Genomic DNA, 25,907 nt, shown 5'->3' with positions numbered 1-25,907 from the left:
AGAAGAAGGAACATCCCTTGACATTTTTTTAGTGTCTCTTTCATGCTATTGAATTACAGAGATGTTGTATGTCCCCCCTGCTGGAAATGTAATGCTCCCGCTGCGGGTTATTCACTGCTCGCTAAGGTTTTGAGGTTCTGTTACGTCCATGTGTTGGAAACATGAGTGATAATCTTTATGCGACACTTGTACTAGCTTTTCTGCTAAAAGCCGAAGGGGTTATATTCTACACTTTTGTATCTATTTGTACTTGTAAAATGGGTCTTATTCATTAAAATTGCATGTGGGATTCAAATTCGTTCTTATAGGCTGGTGCAGGGATGATGTCAAAACCCGGAAGACTAATTCCCCCCGGTTCCCACAAGATTTTCATATGGGGTTTTATAATGGGTTTCTCAATTTATGAGTAAATTAGAGCCTGCGGCAAACACAACTTGACGATATTTAGTCGTTTTGTGATACAGCAGGTTTTACTCCGCAATAATGGTCTCGTGGAATGCTACATTTTTGTCACGTCATTGTATTATTCACATGACTTAATAATATGCGTGTTTAATTCTTATTATTTGGTTTTGAAGTCAAATATATTGAATTACTGAGTCAAAAAAGACATGTGAACAATCAAGGTTGATATATGTAGCTTCCTGTTCATTCACCATGCTAGAAATAACAGGTTGAGAGCATTTCATACTGTACATACGTAGTAGATACTGCAGCAATAGTAAGCATAGTATAGGCTACATGACTATTCTCGAATGGCCTGTTAATGCAAATTTATTTCAGTAAATGTTTTGTGTGAGCTTTCCACTGCGAACATTAAAAAATGTCTACATTTTGAACTCTACTACAAAAGAGCAAAGAAAATGGAGTTTTCCGTGATATGTCTCCTGCAAATTAGTTTAGAAGCTAATGTGAGTGAATTATCTTTAGCTTGATTGCATAATGCTTTCTAATGTTTCGTATAACAGCATTAGTGTGTTGATATTTTCTTAGGTGTCTTATAACTCTATCAGATTCTTTTCTAATGTAGCGTTGGACCAAAACCTCACTGCATTTATGCACCTTTTTTATCCCTAATGATATTCTATTACACCGACAGGTAACTCAGCTCTGTGAATAAATTTACACGTAACCGTCTATATCCGTCACTGCATCTTTTGCCGTAATAGTCAATCGTGGTTGGCGTTTCTCTCGCCTTCCTGCCTAGGTGTTAGTGCACAGAGTGCAGGTGACTTTGTAATTCGAGTCCTGGCGTGAGGTGACTCACGGTATCATCAGCTGCACTCCAGGAGTCTGGCAAAACCTCGCTGTCTCCTGCAGATACCTCTGCCAAGTACCTGCCGTGGATTCGATTTTCTCTGCCCTGTACAGATGTTTCTATCAGCACTGCTCTGTCAAACTGAGAGGCTTTTGAACACAATCCCGCATTTTATTGCCATTTAGCACACGCTTTTCTTCTAAAGCAACTTGGTCTACTCTAATTGAAAGGACTGTTTGTTTAGGCTAGATCTTCGCATATTTGCCTTCTTAAAGGGATAGTTCACCCAAAAATGAGCCTCAAGTGGTTCCAAAACCTGTATGAGTTTCTTTCTTCTGTTGAACACAAAAGAAGATAGTCTTAAGACTGTTGGTAACCAGACAGTTGATGGTAGCCATTGACTTCCATATAGTAGGAAAAAAATATACTATGGAAGTCAATGGCTACCGTCAACTGACTGGTTACCAACATTCCAATTAGTTGTATTTCGATATTTTTCTAATTTAGATATTAGATATTTTAAGTCCAATAGTCATAATCAGTCATTAGGTAAACTGCTTTGCTGCTATATGGAATGTAATTTTTATGCCAAAGATACTTCATCTTATGCTTAAATCCTTACACACATTCAGGCAGATGATGTAGTCTTGCTGGTGGAACCTTCAAATACAAATCCGCCTTGACACTTGCATAGTAAACACAAAGTACGGCAGCATGTTGCTGGAAGTCAAACAACAGCTGACAGGTCTGCTGGTGCTGCATTGTTCAGTGTCAAGTGTCCTAAATACAGCAAAGACCCTTAGGTACATCAGCTGTGCGTGTGTGTGTGTGTGTGTGTGTGTGTGTGTGTGTGTGTGTGTGTGTGTGTGTGTGTGTGTGTGTGTGTGTGTGTGTGTGTGTGTGTGTGTGTGTGTGTGTGTGTGTGTGTGTGTGTGTGTGTGTGTGTGTGTGTGTGTGTGTGTGTGTGTGTGTGTGTGTTTGTGCTAGGATCACAGGTAGCTATTGTAACAACAGAACAATGGAGACGATGTGAACAGGCAGTGTCCGATGAACAAAACAGACTGAGATCTTCTCATACCATTAATCATCATCAGAGATGTTGTCTTCTGCAGGAAGTGAGAGGAGAAGTTGGGGAGAAAGAGATGTATTACATTGACTCGGACAGGCCTTGCCTTTCTTGAGGACAATGGTCAAAGAATAGAGACTGTTCTTCACATTATCTTTAAATTGAGCAAGCCTACATCCTAGATTTAGATCATTTAAAGATACTAAATATGCAAATACAATCCATTCATATTTAGTAATCATGCATGTGATCAGCTAAGGAAAAGGAAAAAAAGTTCAATATGACAATCATCATCATCATATTTAAACTATTATTTAATTATAAAAACTAAAAAAATCAGTAAATAAATATAATACTGTTGCATTATACTACATTACTACAAATTATTAATCATTATTATAATCATAATAATTCATTCAAATTTATTTTACATAACATTACTGTAAAATTACATTACTAATTTATGGCTTTCTTAATTTCTGAGTTTCTATTTTGATGGGAAAATCGCAAGGACCTCTTAAAGGAATAGTTCACCCAAAAATGAAAATTATCCCATAATTTACTCACCCTCAAGCCATCATATGTGTATATGACTTACTTCTCTCAGCCAAACACAATCAGAGTTATATGAAAGAATATTTTTTTAGCATTTCATCACACTTCTCATGTCAGAAAATGTAGAAATCTGTATAAATATGTAAATACATTACTCACTTTCCTGAGTAATGTGTAATGTAATGTGTATTTTTTTTTTGAGCATCCCGACCAGCCCATCACAGCAACAAGGACTCAACCAATGGCGTGAGTTTAGGGCGGGACTCTCTGTTTGTTCAACCAATGGCAGGCGTGTTTGAGAAACCTGTTGTTAATTATTTTAATATTGTATTTTAAATTGCTAGTATGCTAGATATGCTAGATGCTAGTTGCAGAGAGGTTACACACTTCACCTTTAAATTGGTTAGTTTCCTTTTCCTTTATTTCATATGTCAGGAATTTGTCTGGTCGACATCATTTTTAATGAAATCTGCGCTCATGCAAATTACTCTGAAATTACTCTGCTGTCACTAATAGATTACTGTACAGCAGCATTTCTGAATCATTTTCATTAGAGATGCTACAAATTTACTCTTGACAAAGACATGCCTATAAAGTCACTCTATATGCATATTCACAAAATATGCATCTCTCAATTCTAAATTAAGTTTGGCCTGGCTGGAAGCCTCTAGAAATGAAATGTCACTATGTTCTGATTAGTATGGTATTTTCTGTGAGTGGGAGAATATTTTTGCTCATATCCCTGAATTTCAAACCATAGTTAGGACCTTGCAACATATAATTTGAGATGAAAGCACTCAAATAATTTTCCTCTTCTGCTCTTCCATCCTGATCACATGTGCCAGAATCTATAAATACTCAACCTCACAGGTTGAGTGAGGAACATTAATACTGAACATTAATACTGTTAATGTATTAACATACATTGATATGAATTAATGTATTAACATAAAGAACATTAATACTGTTTTCCCATATAATACAAGCTGTCAAGCTATAAAAATCACAAAAAAACACCATAAAACTACACCGTATTTAAAGTCTTCTGAAGCTGAAGTTTTATTTGCGGGTATTAAATTGTGTTCACAACTGTAGTTCAGTTCTCTTGGTTCTGTCAGGACCATTATCGTCAAATACGATTGACAATTAGAATACAGTTAGAATTGGCGGTATGGTTTTGTTGTGGGAAAGAACTAGCAGCCTAGCATGGATAAGAGCAGCAATAACCCCCCTTAGGGTAAACAGAACAGAACCAACATGAATGTATTGCAGATATCATTAATTCAAAGGGCCCTATCTTGCACCCAGCGCAATTGACTTTGTACACCGACGCATGTATCACTCCTATTTTGCACCCGCGCACAGCGGACTTTTCCCTCCACAGACGCACGTCGGTAAACTAGCAAATGCATTTGCGCTCCCGGGGGCGGTTCAGCGCAAAGAGGAGGCATGTTCCGGCGCAAACGTTCCCTGGTGCTATTTTGCAGGTTTAGAAAACAATTCCGCCACTGACCAGAAAAAACCTAGTCTAAAGTCAGTGGCGCGTTGCGCATGTTATTCATATGCTATTTTAAGGGCGAATGCTTGGCCATAATCAATGTAGCCTGTGCACAACGCGCATACACTTTGCTTATCTCATCTACACACAGACGCAGTAGTTCTCATTTTTAGAAAACCATACATTATTACAAGGAACAATATTAACACACGAGGGAAATCATTGTTGTGTCCATGAAGATGTGAAAAAATAGGCATAAATCTAGCTTACACATTTACCCAAATTATTATATGCCTGTTTAACCGAAGCTAATTTGGGTGGGTTTCTCCCATCCCCAATGTCACTTCTCTGTGTTTTACGGCCCTGACGAGAACGTCGGTCTCCTCAGCTGGGAACCGCTCCTGGCGCGCGCCTGGCAAATCCGCTGTCATAATATCAATCCGCCATGGAACAAGCGCGCCTGCTTTTAAAGGGAATGTGAGATGTCGCTCTGATTGGTTTATTTCACGTTACGCCCAAACCACACCTATGAATAATGAAGCTACTTCAGATCAACCCATTTTAGATTTGCATCGGGCGCAAGAGTCATTTATCCCGCCGGTATAATAGCAACAGCGCCCAAGACCCGCCCACAAAGTTACTTGCGTTTCAGATCGTTAAAATAGGGCCCAAAATGTTAAAGTATAACATAATTCGAGAATTTATTCTGATGCAAAGGGCACTCAGAAAGCCAAATCCTGACTGATGAGAGGAGGAGCTAGGGATGGAGGAGGGTAATTAGCTCCCGAGAAACGCGATAGCTGCTGATAATACTGAAGGAGCTTATATATGAATACAGTGATAGGCGTCGTATTCCTATAGGTAGACATGGATCAGCTGAGAGTCAGCTGATGCAAGCTTGACTAACGTGACCTGCCAGAACTGACGCTACGCTTAATTTCTTTCGGTCTGGACCAAAAAGAAAAGGGGGATACTTCCCTACTACACCGCGTTCCAAATTATTATGCAAATTGGAATTAAGTGTCATAAACATTAAATATTTTGTTTTTTAATCAAGCTCATGGATGGTATTGTGTCTCTTTGGATCACTGAAATCAGACACCTGTGATAATTAGTTTGCCAGGTGAGCCCAATTAAAGGAAAACTACTTAAGAAGGATGTTCCACATTATTAAGCAGGCCACAGGTTTCAAGCAATATGGGAAAGTTCTGGATCTCTCTGCTGCGGAAATATAGCATCAAATAGTGCAATGCCTTGGGCAAGGTATGAAAACATTAGATATTTCACGAAAACTTAAGCGTGATCATCGTACTGTGAATAGATTTGTGGCTGATTCAGAGCACAGACGGGTTTGTGCAGATAAAGGTATAATGAGGAAGGTTACAGACAAATTCATCGGATTAAGAGAGCAGCTGCTAAAATGCCATTACAAAGCAGCAAATAGGTATTTGAAGCTGCTGGTGCTTCTGGAGTCCCGTGAACCTCAAAGTGTAGGATCCTCCAGAGGCTTGCAGTTGTGCATAAACCTACTATTCAACCACCCCTAACCAATGCTCACAAGCAGAAACGGTTGCAGTGGGCCCAGAAATACATGGAGATTCATTTTCAAACAGTCTTGTTTACTGGTGAGTGCCGTGCAACCCTGGATGGTCCAGATGGATGGAGAAGTGGATGGTTGGTGGATGGCCACCATGTCCCAATAAGGCTGCAACGTCAGCAAGGAGGTGGCGGAGTCATGTTTTGGGCCGGAATCATGAGGAGAGGGCTGGTAGGTCCCTTTAGAGTCCCTGAAGGTGTAAAAATGACCTGCATTACAATGCTGAAAAGAATACCTCTGTGTCATTGGCTGCTTTGAGCATAAAAGGAGAGACACTCATGGTGTGGCCCCCATCCTCCCCTGACCTCAACCCTATTGAGAACCCTTGGAGCATCCTCAAGCAAAAGATCTATGAGGGTGGGAAGCAGTTTGCATCAAAACAGCAGCTCTGGGAGGCTATTCTGACATCCTGCAAAGAAATTCAAGCAGAAACTCTCCATAATTACTCAACTCACCAGTTCAATGGATGCAAGAATTGTGAAGGTGATATCAAAGAAGGGGTCCTATGTAACTTGCCCTGTTAAGATGTGTTTAATTGAAATAGCTTTTGATTTCAGTAAATATGACCTCCCTATGCTGCAGTTTCAATAAATTACCATTTTCAGTTCTTTACAACCTATAAAATGTTTTCAAACTGTTTTGTGCATAGTCATTTGGAACAGTGCATTTTGAGTGTTTTATTTTTGGAAAAAAAGACTGTTTTCGTTGGGTGGTTTGTTCAATGAAATTCGACTTCTACCCTAACGGTTGGTGACTTGAAAATTATGCTGGCTGTCATTTGCATCAACTATTTAGGAAAATCAGTGTAAAATATCATTTGCATAATAATTTGGAACGCAATGTATATAGTATGCGAAGAAAAGTAGGCCAACATAGTAGTATGTCCGAATACATAAAACGGTGAGCGAAAAGTCCCCGGATGACCTACTACTTCCGGCGAGATTCCGAAGTGTGCATACTATAGACACTTTACTATCCCATGAGGCCACAGGAGAGGAGTTGTGAATGGCAGTGAAGCTACGCAACTGACGCCGGTAGATCACATGACAATGACAACATGGCGAATGTATGTCCAGATTGCATTCATATTACACACATTCATATTATAAAGAACATGCTTTTTAACTGTCGCAAAGTACGTTCAAATTGAACTTGTGAGAATAATAGTAATTCAATTTAATTATAAAATTATTATTGTTATGGATTTTAGATTTTAGATTTTATTTCATAGTCATATCCGACGCACTGTGAGGATTAGAGAACTTAGCTTACTCCTCATTGAAAATGTTTTTAAAACATTTAGGTGTATTTTACAATGAATTATAGGCCTATAATTTAAATTATTTACTGTCTATAATGTATCCGAACACTGCAATAATCAGTCATCGATGAAAATTTAAAGCAGCTTTTTTTTTCAAACAGCGCTCATATCTATTTCGGAAGTTTGTGTCAATGATGTCCAACTTTCATATTAACCTTTTCATTTTTGGGTTATCTATCAATTAAACAGTGTAATGTGATATAAAATGCAGTGGAATAAGGAAGACACAATGCACACTTCCTCTTCTTAAACCTTGTTTAACCTAGAAAACATTTTTTAATTAATCAGTGCTTGCATAATTAATAGGTCTTAAATGCCTATTGGGTAAATTTTCAAAGCTGCTGTCATTTTTTTAGGACATGTTCCTCTTTTAATCAGTTCTACGGTGGTTTTCTGACCGCTGGAGTGTTGTGTGTGTGTTTAGTGTGTTAATGTCTAGCTTTACGTTGATGTGATTAATGAGTGTGGAAAATGCAGGGCACGTGGTGTCATAATAACAGTTAACAAATCTCCATATGCCTTATGAAACTGAGGGACAGAGGCATACTATTCATATTTGAACGTTTTATAAAGAGAAGCTGAAGACAGGAAAAGGGCAAGAGCGAGGAATAGCAGAGAATACTAAACAGAGATTCCTTTTTAAGCTGGATTCCATTTAAATTGAAATAGAAGGAGCAAAAAAAAAAAAACGGAAAAATAAGATCTTGTAAGATGTGGTACCATAAGGAAGTAATTCAAAGAGATAAAATGGATTAGTCACTGCTTTACAAAAGAAATTGTGTCTTTTCTAGTTCCGTGATGAAATGCTCTTGCAAGTGTTTTTATATTCTTAAATTAAAATTCAGCTCTGTCTTTGTTTCTGCATCACTAACACGAGAGAGCATCTGCTTTTAGTTGTTTTTGTGCATTAGGAGATATTGACAATAAGATATCTAAGTTTTCTTTCTTTCACAATATTGTATAAAGGTCAAGAAAAAGTCAATGAATTGTAACTGCTGCAAAGAGTTTGCATTCTTTTTAGTGGTATTTTATGTGGGGCTCTATAGAAAGTAACTTCTATGCATGACAATAAATTTTGTTCAGTTATAATCATTTTTAAATCACTATTATTCAATAATTTTTAGTGTTATTAATGTAAAAACTATACACTTTAATTTTCAATAATTATAAATAATAAATATTTTATTTTAATAAATTAATTTAATATTTTTATTATTTTTAGGAATAAAATTAATTAATTGATTAATAATTGTTATGCCTTTTTAATCACTATTATCACTGTTGTTTTCAGTGTTATTAATGTAAAAATGATATCCTTTAATTATAAATACATAAAGTATTTTATTTTTATTTTAATATTTTTATTTTAATAAAAGAATTATGAATACATTCAATAATTGTTATACATTTTTAATCACAATTATCACAGGTATTTTTAGTGTTAAAAATGAGACGTTTTAATAATAAATATAATAAATAAATAAAATATTTTGTTTTCATATTAATTCATTTTATTTAAATATTTGTATTTAACATCATGCTTCTTGATTGGCCCTTACCTCCAGCCATATCCCTGCTCATAGTCTGGGTTATTTATGGTCATGAATGAAGCAATGTCGGGACATTAATGACAAAAACCAGCACTGAAAAAGACTCTTGAGACTCTTCAGTCCTTGTGAATATGAAATTCTTTCTCCCATCGAGCTGCTCTGCTGTGGCTGTGAACTACAAATGAAGCATTGAAATTCCACTTTGGGGAAGCTACTATGATTTGTGCGATCGTTCTATGCAGTAGTTTTATAAATAGCATTGTCTGCTCACTATTTTTAAGTCCCAGTGGTGCTTTTCCCTCTAAACTGGTGCATGCTGTCACTTCACATTGCAGATCACTGCATTCATACTGCATCTCTCTTGTTCCCTATGCAGTCTAAAACTTTGCTTCATGTTTCATCACAGGTTGAATTAAGGCTGGACAGTGGTGATGTCACTGCAAAGTAAGTTAAATCATTTAAGAATTGCTACGTTTAATTTGTTAAAGTACCATGTAGGTAAAATGGGGTCCGAAAGTCTAAGCCTGTTAAAATGGTTCTGTAATACAAATTAATACATTTTATTAACAGTATAATTTTACATAAATCTCAATGTCATATTATGATTCTTTATTGACAGCAACACTTGAGCTGCTTTTCTAGTGATCAAGTTTCTTGTGCTTCAAGGAAAGCACGAAAAACTGATTTTCTTATTGGTGACTTTTAAAAGTATTAAAAAATTAATTAAAAAGTATTAAGGTATTAAAAAAATTAAATAAATATAAAAAAAAAATATATATATATATATACACACACACACACACACACACACACACACACACACACACACACACACACACACACACACACACACACACACACACACACACACACACACACACACACACACACACACACACACACACACACACACACACACACACACACACACACACACACACACACACACACATTAAACTTTAATATATAATATCATAAATACAAGCATTATATATATATACACTACCGTTCAAAAGTTTGGGGTCAGTAAGATTTTTTAATGTTTTTAAAAGAAGTACCTTCTGCTCACCAAGGCTGCATTTATTTGATAAAAAAAAAAAAAAAAAAAAAAACCCCAGTAATATTGTGAAATATTATGAAAATTTAAAATGACTGTTTTCTATTTTAATATATTTTAAACTGTATTTATTCCTGTGATCAAACTGAATTTTCAGCATCATTACTCCAGTCTTCAGTGTCACATGATCCTTCAGAAATCATTCTAATATGATGATTTGATGCTCAAGAAACATTCATTATTATTATCAATGTTGAAAACAGTGTACAATTTTTTTTTTAAATTAATGAATAGAAAGTTCAAATGAACAGCATTTATTTAAAATAGAATATTTTCTAACATTATAAATGTCTTTACTGTAACTTTTGATCCGTTTAAAGTATTGATTTATTTTATTTATTTCCCCCAAAAATAAAATTAAAATTCTTACTGACCCCAAACTTTTGAACGGTAGTGTTTAACGTTACAAAAGCTTTAGATTTCAGATAAATGTTGTTCTTTTGAACTTTCTATTCATCATAGCATCATGAAATAAAAATGTAAATAACTATTTTCAACATTGATAATAATCATAAATGTTTCTTGAGCATCAAATCATCATATTAGAATGATTTCTGAAGGATCATGTGACACTGAAGACTGGAGTAATGATGCTGAAAATTCAGCTTTGATCACAGGAATAAATTACACTTTACTGTATATTCACATAGAAAACCGCTGATTTAAATTGGAATAATATTTCACAATATTACTGTTTTTTTTTATTGTTTTTTATCAAATAAATGCAGCCTTGGTGAGCAGAAGATACTTCTTTTAAAACCATTAAAAATCTTACTGACCCCAAACTTTTGAACGGTAGTGTGTGTGTGTGTGTGTGTGTGTGTGTGTGTATATATATATATATATATATATATATATATATGCTAACATCCCAATTTTGGGGGGGATTTTTATATAATTAAATATAATATAAATGCAATTTAAATATTATTTTTTATAAATGTTATGCTTCTAATTTGGAGATTATATATTAAAGGTATAGCGGAGGATGTTTTACTTCCTGGTGGGTAGTCTAAACTATTGGTCCTCCTAATTGTCAATCATTCTGGTGAATCAATCAAACTTTTCAAAAAGTGGAGAGGGCGGGTCTTATCTAAAATTTGGAAAGATCCTCCGCTATACCTTTAATATTTAAAATTCAATCAATTTTACAATTTATAAAAATGTATATATAAATCGTGATGTTGGTGCTCATCTTGCGCAGTGAGTGAGGCAGAAGGAGCTGTGAAAGTGGAAGAGTGGCAGCAGACGTTTTACGCCTCTGACTCGGGGATACAGTCCGGGGCGACCACGATTCGTGATGAGGAGGAATCTGAGTGCTGTAAGAAGTATAGCGTCAGTGCCAGCGCTGTGGAGAACGCCACGGGTAATGTGTTCTCTCTAAAGGTCTTCCTATGCCTCTCCGAACATTTTGATAAATTATGCTACCTGAGGGCCTCCAAAAAAATTCACATTAGAGTCAGTGGCGTTGAACCCTCCCGCAAGGGCTGTGTGGTTTCACTGGCCTTGTACAACATTTGGAAAGCATTGTTTTTTGTTTACTTTTCGCTTTCTTAAGACATATGCAGTAAAAAGTACATCGCCTACATGAGGATATGCATTCACTGCTGTGCCACGGCTCTGATAATCCTGTTGCTTTATCTATTCAATATTCGTGTTAAACGTACCTGTGGTTTTCTCATTATTCTTTGTCGTCGTGGTGCATGTCGTCAGTCCGAAGTATCTGGGGATTTTAAAATAGATTCCTCACCATGGCAGCATATGTGCTTGCGCAGTTTTAGAAGAAAGCTGCAAATTTATTGTTCGCCCAGAGCCAGTGACATTTAGAAACTCATCCGAACACTCAGTTCAGTAGGTTCACTTTTTATGGTTAGAACATTATTGCTATCACAACAGAACCTCCGAAGAGCCCTTTCTGACGCTCGCAAGGCTTCCAGCACGGATTGCACTTCATTCCGACTGTCACAGACGCACTCCCATTATTCCCTCCTCTGGTTTTCTGGTGTCAATCTATTCTGTTATTTGCCCTGAACCACGTCTCCACAGCATGATGTGATGGATTTTAAAATATTTTATAAAACTGACTCTGAGATCTGATTGAATGAGCCACAATCTAGGTCTTATTTGCGGATAAAATGGCTGATATGCAGACACCTGTAACTGCACAATGATTCTATATTAAAGGGGTCATGAACTGAGAAATCAAATTTCCTTGAAGTTTTGACATATTAAGAATATCCTGAAAGTTTCAGAACTGAAAACGTTCTTGTTAGTCCAAAATCAGCTTTTAATGTTAGCAGGCCCAGCGAACGACTCATTCTGGGAATATGCCTCTTTATGACGTAATACGGTAGTGAAAGATCAGCTTAGGCTCCGCCCACTGGCGTTAGTTAGATGAGGAAGAGAGAAGAGCACAGGGTCACTCACTGGACTAAAAATAACATTACCTTCCAAAGGATCCTAATGCTGGGAATGTGGTTGTTTTATTTTCAACAATGTGTATGTCTCAGTTGAACATTATTTATTCGTATTCGGTACATTTCACTGGATTCTTTGGTAAATCAGTTCGCAAACTCGGCGCTGGCTTTTACGATATGATTACACTATATGTAAACAACCGTTTTAATTCTAATGTCTGATCTGAGACCAGTGATTTCTGATGTAATGATTCATGTAGCTACAGTCAGATGTTCTTTGTCCTGTCAGTAAATCTAACCAGTGACTAAACGGTCAACTTCACATTGTTTCTCTTAGTAGGGTGTAAATAATCTGTTATTTAAACTGATTGTATTATATATAGAAAGCGTTCAAAGTACGCTCCGTTTATAATATCTCTAGCTGTCAATCAAACAGCGCGTGTCTGTTTATCACTGACTGAGTTCTGGACTCGCGCTAAAACTCTCGTAATAATCAACGAATCTCTTATTTACATTGTGTTTGCACTGTTAGTTATGATGAAAACATTCGTTAGTGTGCAGAAATCGAGTTGCAATGACGAGATCGCAGCATACATGTCTGTGGTTGGCTACATGCTCATCACTGCAACCTTGCCACGATCTTAATATAATGCCATAGATCTAATTGCATTATCACTTTTCACGAGTAGTTAACATTGAGAGCAGTAATAGCCTAGTAAAAGCATGCTAAAAGTTTTCGAGAGAGTTCCACATGTAGTGTTAGCCAATCACAGGAGTGGGCGTTTACATTGAAGTCTCACACAGACATGCCCCTTCAAACAGTGTTCAAATCAGAGGGATAAAATCAGGCTAGGAAAATGCCTTTTATTTCTAAATTATAACCATTTTTGGAATAAAAATTGTACTAACATTATAAGTGCACCCCAGAAAACATTATGAAACAATAAAACAATGCAGTTCATGACCCTTTTAATGCGCCAAGTCTGCATAATCTAATATATATTGTGCACAATATAATTAATTATAGTAATTGGTGGAAGAACTAATCAATGTAGTAATAATAATAATTATTATTATTATTTTTAATAATATTGTATTATTGTGTGAAGCAAAAATATGTTTCTTTTTATCATAAAAAATAGCACACTTAATTTGTAATCTATTATTAAATGTAAATTATGCTATTATTAATATTATCATCTATTTTTTAATTATTTAATAATAATACCCATATTATTATTATTTTATATTATTTAATAACAATAACAACAATAATAATCATTCTTAAGTAATAGTAATAATAATAGCACACTTTTAGTATCACATGTAATATACATTAAATAATTAAGTGTGCTTAATGTTATTACTATTAGTATTATTTGTATTATTACTATTATTATTATTATTATTATTATTATTACTATTATTTATCATGGTTGATTTTTAGTAATAATACAATTAATAATATTTGTTATTATAAAATGTATAAATAATAGTAACATAAAAAATTGCAAACCTACATTTAAAAATACGTTCAAAAATTAAGTGTGCTTATTATTTGTGTTTTTTCATCCTCATCATCATCATCTATGTATTTATTTATATTATTTAATAATAATACCCATAATATATTATTAGTATTATTATTAGTAATATGATTTAATAACAACAATAACAATCATTATTATTAATTATTATTATTATTATTACTATTATTTATTTATATATAAATGAATAACAACAACAATAATAATCATTAAATAAATAAACCATAGTAATAATAGCACAATTTTATTATAACACATTTAATAATACATATAAAAAATAAGTGCGCTTATTATTATTATTATTATTATTGTTATTTATTATGGTTATTTTTTAACAATAATAACATTAAATAAATAAATAAGTAATAGCAATAATAATTGCACACTATTTCAAAAATTAAGTGTGCTTATTATTATTATTATTATTATTATTATTCATAAGATCACCTCTTAACAGTGTTAAAATAATTCAATATGACTCTTTTATTTCTCTCTCAGACGCTGAGGCTCAATACAGTCTAACTCGAGCCCAGAGAGTGCGTGCAGCCATGTTCCCCGAGACGCTAGTGGAGGGAGAGACGGTGCTCACCACACAGAACGATCCAGACCAGCCCACCAATGTCCAGAGACTGGCCGAGCCCTCGCAGCTGCTGAAAACAGCCATCGTACATCTCATCAACTATCAGGACGATGCTGAGCTGGCCACACGTGCTGTACCAGAGCTCACCAAACTGCTGGCCGATGACGACCAGGTATGATGGAAAACGTTCAGAGACAATCATCACACGAAACCCTTTTAAATAAACGTGTGTTTGAGGCTGGGAATCTAGTAAAAACCTGTTTAAAAATGCCGTCAATTAATTATGAAAAACAAAACTTTGTGCTGAAGACTTTTTCAATAAAACAGAGATAAAACAGTACAGTTCTGCAAAAGGGTGTACAGTAGCTTTTGTTCTGTTGATATCCATCATCAACTGATATCTTCAAAATGATCTAGAGTGGAATTACAAAAAGTTTTGACTTAGTAGCTGTTATTCTCAGAGCATAAACCCGGCTGTGCACATGGTGATATGAGATGCAGAAAGAAAAGGGTAATGAAAAGATGCAAGATTGGAAATAATCTCACAGGACGGGCCAGAACTGTGGAAGGAGAAAGGAGGAATAAAGTGAAACAGAAGAGAGAAAAAAAGTGTTACGATATATATTGTGGAAAACAACTTTAGGATATTATCTGTTTTCCAACTTAAATTATTGGCTGACAAGAGCATGCAACCATTGAAATTCTAAAAACAATTAGAAACCATATTTGTTAATTTTTCTATTCATGCCATGTGTATAATTTAGCATATTTTTGCATGTTTGTTTGTTATTGTGTATTAATACATACTTTTTTAAGAGCTTTTTTTTTTTTTTTTACATTGAAGAAATTTTAATACTGACTTGAGTCACCAATCGTAAAATATTGTTCTTTAAGCAAAATGCATATGTGTTACGAACTGCTCCGAAACTTGGGTTGAAGATCCAAATGCAGTTTTATTGGGACAATCCAGAAATATTCATCCATATAATAAGCAAAGGGTCAAAGACGGGCAAACAATCCAAACATAAAACAAGATCCAAGAAACACAAGCAAACAGGGTAATCCAGAACAATGGGTAGAGAATCAAAAACCAAGACACAGGAAACCAGGATATCACTCAAAATTGCAGAGTAACACAAATACAAGACTTCGCAGCGAATGAGTGAAAACACAGGGCTTTTTTAGGCAGAGCTAACCAGATAATGAAACACAGGTGAATGAAATCACACGTAATGAATTCTGGGAAATGGAGTTCATGATGAGATTAGCACAGGAGACAGAAGGAGCGCCCTCTGGTGGCGATCATGGGAACAGTATGATTGGACTGACAGATATGCGACCATACTATATTACACTACACTATGCTAGATGACTTCTGCTAGACTTGCTACACTCTTAACCCCGCAGTTACATTTCAGCTTACATAAAGTTACTTAATGCTTTCGGGTCCATTTTGACCCAGAAGTGGCATTAAAATTTCTTTAAAAAATCCATCGTTTTTAGTACGAAAATGAAATGTGTGGCTGTCAAAATACAAACATTTCTTGCAAAGAATTTCTCAAATTTTCAATTAATAAGAAAGTGGGAAATGTAGTAATAGCATTTTAAAAACATGGTAAAGGGCCTTTCACACTGAACGCAATAATTCGGCATGAATGTCCGTTGCGATAGCGCTCTTGAATTAAAACAATAGATCCCTATGGAGGTTTTCACAACAGGCGCGGTCAATTGCAGCGTAACCAATTGTGGCGCGACCAATCGCGGCGCGACAAGGCGAGATTAATTTTTTCGACCACTGTCGATTTTTTTTTTTTTTTTGATGAAACGAGCTGTCCAATTAGATTTGAGCTTACCCGAGCCGCTGCTGTTGCACAAAAGTGTGAGAGTGGTGACGCTGTTTTGAAAACCTTTGTAAACATAGAAGAAAAGTATTCTGGAAGAGAGAAGAGAATGGATGTTGAATTCTTGTTATCACTGTTGTCTGAGAATAGATTTATTCTCATGTTTACTTAAGTATTTCTGTATACAGAAAATATAAATTTTCCACTGAATTATGCGATCTGAAGAGCACTGTCCGTTTTCCTCCACGGCGCACGAATGTTATGAGTAAGAGAGCACATTTGCTCTAGATCTGTCAATCATATTCAGAACTCGTGCCCTTTCGCACATAAAGAATTGAGAGAAACGTTTCTACAGATGAAACATGAAGCCAAATAGACATAATGATTACAACGATATATGTTCTGTATGTGTTTCTCATGCGGCTCGGGGTATTTTTATAACAATAAACAAATGTTTGAAATTGAGAAATACAAGCAGGTAGCGTTCAGTCCATTATAACACTTCAAATAATGCATGTCTGCCTATTATATAATCAAAATGCACTTCAGATCACAATCAGAAGTTATTGTAAGCCCTTAATTATGGTTCAAAGTGAGTTTTGAGCAAAAATATGAATAATACATTAATTGTGAAGTGCAGCTTGATGCTAATTGTAGCTCTCATTACATTTTATGATATATTCTTGTAAGCATTATAGATATTTTGTGTTTCTGGTGTAGTACCAAACTTAATTTAATTCAGTTGTGCAGCAAATGATCGTGAACAGAAAAAACTTCCAAATGCATTACCTGTAATGAGAAAGGCATTGTCGGTCAGCACCACTTTATCGCGCAAGGGTGAATTAACCGAAAGCCCATTTGTCGTTTTGCGTTCGGTGTGAAAGCTCCATTCGTCAACGATTCGCCTCGATTTATCGCGTCGCGTTCAGTGTGAAAGGGCCTTAACATTAAAAAATAATAATAATAATTAATTCACTCATTAATGAGGAGTTACCGATCAGTTACAATATGGTTTTAGTTGAAAAATATTAAGTTATGACTGTTTTACAAAGCTTACGTTCCACTGGGTCCAATGCTGGTGAATAATAAAGGTTTTTTATTGGCATCTATCGTTCCATGAAGAACCTTTAACATCCATGAAACATTTCCTTTCCACAAAAGGATCATTATAGTGGAAAAAGGTTCTTTAGATTTTGAAAATATCCTTCACACTAAAACAATGGTTATTTTAAGAACTGTTCCCTGAAAGGTTCTTTGTGGAACCCCCCAAAAAAACGTTTTTGAAACTTTTTTCTTTTACGATGGCAGGTGGTGGTAAACAAGGCAGCCCTCATTGTGAACCAGCTGACGCGTAAGGAGGCGTCCCGCCGTGTGCTCATGCAGTCTCCTCAGATGGTGTCGGCTGTGGTGAGGGCAATGCAGAACACTGGAGATCTGGAGACGGCTCGCTGCGCTGCCAGCGTCCTGCACAGCCTGTCCCACCAGCGCGAGGGCCTGCTAGCTATCTTCAAATCGGGTGGCATCCCCGCACTTGTGCGCATGCTCAGGTGAGTGTATGCACAAAAAGCATTTTACTTCTGTAATGTGACATGTTTCCATATGAACCAGGATGTGTGAAATGTTTTTTTAACTTGTTTAGCAGAACTTGGCAGGTGAGGAAAAACAGTTAGGTAATTGTAGAGTCGAACGCTGGAGGAATACGAGAAGAACATATTTCTATGGCATCGGTGAATGTAGAGTTAAGGAAAGTTATCATGAGCATTGTAATGTTATAAGCGGATGTCATAACTTACAGTATGTCAGTAGACCGGGAAGATTTTAAAAGGACTGGTTCATTCATAAATCCGTAAGTTCTTACCTTCATGCTGTGGAAATACAAACCGGAAGACAGAACACAATGAGCGCAGCGCTGAAAAGGGGCGTGGCTACATAAGATTTCTAGAAACAGTCATTGTTCTGAGACGTGCGCTTATGACTGCATATGCAGATGATTTGAGCGTTTAGAAACAAAATTAATGAGACCGTTGTTGTCAGATTTCATTGGTGACTTCAAAATATGAAATTAAATCAGAATCTTGGTGAACAGCTTTGGAGAATTTGATGTTTCCCCATTCAAAGAGAACGGAGCTGCATTTGCATGACTGAAATAGCTGCTCGAGAGGCGTTTCAAAGATGGCCGCCGAGTGAAATAACTCGCCTTAAAGGGATTTTGACTATTTTAACAGTATCATTACATACAAAGTATGTTTTTTTTTTTTTGGTGATTTTCCTTTTATTGTGACAGGACAGTAGAGAGATGACAGGAAACGAGGTGGGAGAGAGACAGGGGATGGGATCGGGAAAGGTCCACAAGCCGGGACTCGAACTCGGGCCGCCCGAGCGCAAAGGCGCTACATGTCGGCGCACTGACCACGAGGCCATTGGTGCCGACACAAACTATGGTTTTATGCAAAAAGATGTCAAATTATGAAACAAAGCCAGCTCAGAATATTAAATATCACCAAAGGCTAATAAACATCAAAAAAATGTCTTGGAAAAATGCAGATACTCTGTGTTCACTTAAGAGAAATAGTGAATGACAGACGCTTAGACGGTCTGATGCGTTTGTGTTTTAATTAGTCCCTTGACTGTTCATGGCCAGACAAATGTTTTGGTTGAATAGTGGCAAACGTTTGATGGACACTCACAGTTCCTAAGAGAACCTTAGACGGACTGTGCTCAGTCATCACCAAATCAGTGGTATCTAGCCTGGACTAGCATAGCAATTCATGCTAGTTTAAACTGGTCTTTTCAGGAGGGAAGCCATAATCCTTCCATTCTGGGTCTGGTCAACCTGACATTTTCTTTCCCAGTCGTGTTAGACTTGGTGTGCATGTTTAGCTCTCCTCCCATTGTGGTGCACATTAATTTGTGCTCATTTTATCTCCTTTATATTTTGTGAATAAGGCTTAGAGCTAACCTGCGGTGCATTCTGATGAACGCTGTGACTAAGCAATGCTAAAGCAGGACAATGTGTCCAGTTCTATCTCTATATATGAAAACGTCCACTACTGTAATAGGGGCCATAGCAGAGCTGTATTTTAGAGATATATTTGGACTGTGATGGCAAATTTGCTCTGTCAGAAAGCCCATTTATAGCAGATGCTGAGATAATAGAGCAGAGCAGAATCTTTATGACCACACAACCAGGGCTGCTGTAACTTTGACACAGTATCAGCTTATTAAGTTACCCGTAGAGTCTCCTTGGTGCAGCCAGCCTGTATTGAAATGTCATGATCAAGGATGCCATGGTGAAAATTTCAGCGTGTAACCACTGTAATAGAAGCCCAGATCTGTAAATGTGAGGTGTGTAATTTTTCTGATGTGAAAGCACTCTTTTCTCTTTCAGTTTAATATGCAGAGACAACTATAAGTAAGCCATTTGTGGGTTGATTTCTCTGAAAACGGTAAACTCTGTGATTCTGTAGCTGAAAACAATGTGTGTTTTTTAGTTGAGAATCCCGACATAGGCAACCAGACTGTCTGGTTTTTTTTCTGGTAGACGAGGTAGATGTTAGAGAAACATAATTGAGAACAGTCTAATTTTGTGCAAAAATAAATGTAAACAATAAGTAATATAATACTTTGTATTTTTTATATATATATATGTGTGTATATGTGTGTGTGTGTGTGTGTGTGTGTGTATAGTATCTCAATTGTATGTTAAGGATTTTCAAGCTGGGGGTCCATGGAAAATTATGTGGATAAGTGTATTTATGTGTGTATATATAAAGACACACACACATTTACAAACTCTTATGTTAGATGTGATTAATCACGATTAATCGATTTGACAGCACAAAATTGAACAATAACAAAAAAAGCAAGTATGAAAATAGTTTAGTAAATATTTTATCGTATTGTATTATATTATATTAGAATATCAATAATAATATTTTATTTAGTAATATTTCAATAAATATTTCAATATTTACATTTTAAGGATACTTTATTTTATTTAATTTATTTTGAATAAATAAATTATTATTATTAGTAATACTATTATTTTAATAATTTGTATCTCCTTTCTTCCAACATTGGCTAGAGAAAATATAAACAATTAGCTTAAATAATAGTAAATATTTTTCAGATAATAATTTAGCAAGAGGTTTTTGTGCAGTGAATAATAATTTTATGTCAAAAGTTTACATCTTTTTAAACCTTTTAATTTCACATTTGCTATTACACAAAATGTAAGTATGTCCGTATACATTAAAATCTGCAGCTGCTTTTATATTTTAGGCAGAGTGTCCCTCACATCATATTTGGTGATTCTGGACATTACAATATTTGACCTATGTGTTGTAAATATTTTATTCGTTCTTCAGTTCCCCTATGGAGTCAGTGCTGTTCTATGCCATTACCACGTTACACAACCTGTTGCTGCACCAGGAGGGAGCAAAGATGGCGGTGCGTTTGGCCGATGGACTGCAAAGGATGGTCCCCCTTCTGAAAAAGTCCAACCCAAAGTTCCTGGCCATCACCACAGACTGCCTGCAGCTGCTTTCTTACGGCAATCAGGAGAGCAAGGTGTGTGTCCATTACAGCGCCCCCTGTGGCAACACTGAGAATGCATTTCCTTAGGAATTGAGTTTGTAGAGTGTGTGTGTCATAATCCATGTTGTTGTTCTCTCTTCACAGTTGATCATCCTGGCAAACGGTGGGCCAGAAAGTTTGGTGTTCATTATGAGAAACCACAACTATGAAAAGCTCTTATGGACCACCAGCAGAGTCCTGAAGGTGCTTTCTGTCTGTCCGAGCAACAAGCCGGCTATCGTTGACTCTGGTGAGTGTATGTGTGTGTTATGTTCTCGTTTTAACTATCTTTTGCTCTTTGTTTCACTTTTGTACGTTTTTTTATTCCTAGACCCTAGAGGGATATTATTATCTCTTTTCTTTCATTCCCGAGGACAGTTCTCTTGGGCATTTTGTATAATTTCCCTATAATATCGCAATCTCCATCTCATTTTTTTTGTGTTTGGGGCTTTTTGCATCTTTTTTCCCCCACTTCTTGATTAATGAATTTCCATGACTTTTCCTTTCATTCATGGTTATTAAAAGACATATTCATGAGATTGCTGGGGGCGATTTCCATTTGTTTGTCGTGTACCAATTCTGTGAATAAAAACATTTGAAAATTGAATTATTCACTACAGTTCAAAAGCTCACCAAAGCTGCATTAATTTAATCAAAAATACAATAAAACAGTAATATTGTGGAATTTTGTTACAATTTAAATGTTCTATTTTATAATGTAGTTTATTACTGTGATGGTAAAGCTGTATTTTCAGCATCATTCCTCCAGTCCTCAGTGGCACATGATCCTTCAGAAATATCAATATTGGAAACTTAATATTTTTGTGGAAACTGCAATACATTGTTTTCAGTATTTTATGAACAGAAAGTTCAAATGAACAGATTTATTTGAAATAGAAACCTTTTGTACTATTATATAAATATAAATGTTTGATTTTGATACATTGAATGCATCCTTGATGAATACAATTATTAATTTCTTAAAAAAATAAATACAAAAAAATCATAATTACCCCAAACTTTTGAATGGTATAGTGTGTGTTTTGTGTGCAAAAGCTCCGAAAAGACCAATGAGATTTGAATGCAAATCAATAGATGATTTTCCAAGTCTAGAAAAAACACTATTTGTAAAAATCTCAGATGTTTGTCATGTTTTTTATGATCATGAGGGACAATTGCCAGAATTGTTGGGAAGAGTAGGGAAATGGGATCGGGACAGATTACGAGCCCAGCTTGAACCTGCATCATCCACATGAGCACCATGCCTCAACATATCAGGAGCATGTGTGCAAACCACTATACTGCAGTCGCAGCAATACATGATTTATATTTGATTCAGCCATTGAACTTAATTAAATTTTCCATTAAAACTAATATTACAGCTTTATGTTAAAACCCACCTTTGGCCTACTCCGCCTGTAAGTACATCTTCACAGCGGTCATGGATGTTACTTTATTAATTCTGACCTTTCAGCGAATTAATACTTAAATATACAATGGCAAAGGTTGTGGGAGTCAAATATCTCGCCCTATCGCGCCTGCCAGGGCTGATCTCATAAAAGTCTTTACAGTTATGGCGTGACTATGTCCTTTCCCATATGAAGCTTTGGCGCTCGTCTTGAGAAAGCGCTGAGGATCAGGTAGTTACAACACTGGATGAGAGGCAGTTTTCAAGGATGTCTCCTAATCTCCTTCCCTCTTTTTATCTTCCTAAGCCATGTGGCTTTTAGTTTATCTGCACCGACTCCAAAAGACATTTCTCTCCCCTTGGCAGACAATGGCTAATCCATGGAGAAATACAGCCTTCTTTTTAGAGCAGGTTGTGTAGCTGAATAGTTTTGTTCTTTTTTTTGTGTGTGGTTAAGTCCGATAAATATGGACTCTAAACCCTTTTTCTCTCCATTTGGCAGGAGGTATGCAGGCCCTCGGCCAACATCTCACAGGTTCGAGTCAGCGTCTAACACAGAACTGCCTGTGGACTCTGAGGAATCTCTCTGATGCAGCAACCAAGCAGGTAATGGAGCTTTTCCACTCTGGAGATCGTGTGTTTGCTAGTGCTGCTTGTTATTGTAGATCATACTTGGGGTTAGCGATTTTATTCTCTTAACCTGTGGTGAATTTCTCAACGTGAATGATTCCTCAAATCGTATGGCTTTTCAAAGCAACTGGAATTTTTGTCTGGTGGATGATGGATCAGGTGAAAAATCCCACAGATTTCCACTGAACAAGAGACCAAAGCCATATGAGACAAGAGTATTGGACAATTTGACTTGGGCTTACAAGGAACCACCCATTATTAAGGGTTGGGTATCGTTTGAATGTGAGCAATTCCAATTCATCTAAACGATTCCAATTCATATAGGTTCCCAGTTTCGATCCCAGTAAGGTAAAAACATTTAGTCAAACATTTACATCAAACATATTTATTCTGTGTCTTTTGTTAAAATGTTTTCTTACAGCTGATTTCCATGAACAAAAATCAGCAGCCTAAAGAACACTTACATTTTCCTATGGGTTTAACAAAAATACCACAGCAAAAAACAACTGGACAAACTCATATACATTTAGAAAATTAATATTAAAGACAAGTAAACAGTGATAAAATAAGAACATATAAACAAATTAGCAATAGCTCAAATAAATACAACTGAATGAAGTTCAGGTACAGAAATGAAATGTAAAATAACTGCATAGTTTTCTATTTATAAATACAATATAGATTAAAGTTACAAAAGTTATTAAGTCAAGATCAGTGAGTGATTTTCTTTTTCTTTTGTTCTTTGGTTAATGTTAAAGGTGCATTGCGCAAGTCTCTGAGTTTTTGCAGAACTATGCCCCCTCTGGCGGCAAGCGAAACTGCAGCCAGAAGTCTGCACGCTCACGGACAAAAGTTTTCTTTTTTTTATCTTACGTGGAGTTTGCGTTGGTGTTTGAAATGAACTACAAGCAGGTCTCTTAGAATCCCTCTTCTACGGAGAATGGCGGCGAATACACAAACCTGCCAGACAGCCAGGTGAACGTGCCGTGAACGCGCATGACGTCACGCCCAGTCTAAAATTCCGGCCCGAATCCCTCTTATTTATTTTACTTTACAGGATTATAGAGACAATCTCAGTGATCAGAGAAGGGCTCATTCAGCCCATCAAGCAATTGTTTAAGCATGTATGGGTTAGAAAACGGGTATTTTTAACATCAAAAAGTTGCTTAATGCACCTTTAAAGGTGAACTAAGTAACTTTTTTTACCTTAACTGAACAGCTTCGGAGTCATTGGAATGGTTATATTACTTATTTCGGGTTGAATGGTGGTCGTTTCGCACCCCCCTGGTGCCCGTGAGCGGAAAATACGCACTTGCAACTTTGAGCCGGCGGGCCGCCGGCCGCTGCGTCAGGAAGTCTCGCGTGATATCAGGTCTCGCGATGTAAACAATTGCTTTACGGCCAAAAGAAATCTGCTAAAATGCTGTCATTATTGCGCTCCCTCACGCCGTCCGAACCCGAATGAAGAAGACGTTTTAAAGAACGTCCCATCTGCATCTGCTCAAGCCTATTAGTGATCCTCTTTATAAAAGTCTCCTACTCTTAGAGAAGTCCTACTTTTTAGTCAAAGTCAAAGCTTAAGACTATTCTTAAGACTATTGCTCCTGTCTGCCGTGAGTGTTTTTGCTTCGGTGCTGTAAGCTCCGTCTTAGCCTCGTATTTCCTTGTTTTGAACCAGAATTTACTACAATTTCTAGTTGTTTATACTACTACTAAATACGGCTTGCCCAACATCGCTGGCTTCCGTTGCTACTAGCACAACACGGTAGTAATTCGCTAGCCTGCTAACGCGCCACCCGTGCGCTCAGCTATTTTTATTTATTTATTTGTCTCTCGCGCGCTCGCGCCTTTGAGTTCATAAAAGCTCAGGTGAGTAAGAATCACTCAACAAACACGGTGAGTAATGTCTTGTCCTGTTATTATCATGCGTCGCGTCTGAATGCGTTGTTGTTTTTGGAGCTCTATCGATTTGATTTATAATTCTTGATTTTTCTCGCTGCCTGCTGTGAGTGTGTTTGCTTCGGAGCTGTAAGCTCCGTCTTAGCCTCGTATTTCCTTGTTTTGAACCATCATTTACTACAATTTCTAGTTGTTTATATTACTACTAAATACAGCTTACCCAACCCTGACGCATAACACGCTAGTAATTCGCTAGCCTGTTAACGCGCCACCCTTGCGCTCAGCTATTTTTATCTATTTTTATTTATTTATTTTCTCTCGCGCCTTTGAGTTCATAAAAGCTCAGGTGAATAAGAAACACTCAACAAACACGGTGAATAATGTCTTGTCCTGTCATTATCATGCGTTGCGTCTGAATGCGTTGTTGTTTTTGGAGCTCTATCGATTTGATTTATAATTCTTGATTTTTCTCTTTAAACCCGCTTACAACGAACATTTTCTACTCTTCCTCACTGAGAAGCATTACTGCTCAAACCTCATTGTTACAACGCGGACTGTTGAGCAGACGCGTCTCAAGCCTATTAGTGATCCAACGCTGCATACTCTTAAAGGTTACGTCCGTGGATCACAGCTGAACGCGTCTTCTCCACACTCATTTACAAACAAACTTATAATATAAATTAGTATTAATATTGATAGCATCACTGGTAGCTTCGTTGCTAACTCACTGTCCATCTGTTAAAATGGCGAATATATCAGATATAAGTAGTCTACCGCTTGGTGCAGGTGAGGACACATTTGAGCTTCACGCACTGCAGTCTGAGCTGGAAGCTGTTGAGAAACAGATCCACAACCTTTTATTGAGACAGGCCGAGCTGAGAGACCGGTGTTTGGCTCTTGAAACATCACGCGCCGACGCACACAAATCAGTGTTTAACGTTACTAACCCGCTGACTCCGACCGCGTCTACTCCGTGCGTTCCTCAGCATCGGTCGCAATCAGCCATGGTCTCGTTCACTCCGGCTCCAACACGCCACCACGAAGCCTG

At 36.6% G+C, this 25,907-nt stretch overlaps 1 protein-coding gene across 2 annotated transcripts in view; it reads left to right on the top strand.

The window, feature by feature from the left end:
• jupb (junction plakoglobin b) overlaps positions 1-25,907 on the top strand; it is a 76,351-nt gene that overhangs the window by 27,039 nt on the left and 23,405 nt on the right. For both annotated transcript variants that reach the window (XM_082186177.1, XM_082186178.1), the window contains 7 exons: positions 9,252-9,289; positions 11,167-11,328; positions 14,425-14,678; positions 17,656-17,894; positions 20,715-20,916; positions 21,028-21,172; positions 22,833-22,936. In XM_082186177.1, the coding sequence (XP_082042303.1) occupies positions 9,277-9,289; positions 11,167-11,328; positions 14,425-14,678; positions 17,656-17,894; positions 20,715-20,916; positions 21,028-21,172; positions 22,833-22,936 (1,119 nt within the window). In that variant the 5' untranslated portion in view covers positions 9,252-9,276. The remainder of the gene's footprint in view (positions 1-9,251; positions 9,290-11,166; positions 11,329-14,424; positions 14,679-17,655; positions 17,895-20,714; positions 20,917-21,027; positions 21,173-22,832; positions 22,937-25,907) is intronic.

This window comes from Leuciscus leuciscus (assembly GCF_965113295.1).
Source record: "Leuciscus leuciscus genome assembly, chromosome: 12".
NCBI lineage: Eukaryota > Metazoa > Chordata > Actinopteri > Cypriniformes > Leuciscidae > Leuciscus > Leuciscus leuciscus.
Note: the sequence above shows the minus strand (reverse complement) of the source record. Positions and strands in the feature narration are given on the sequence as shown.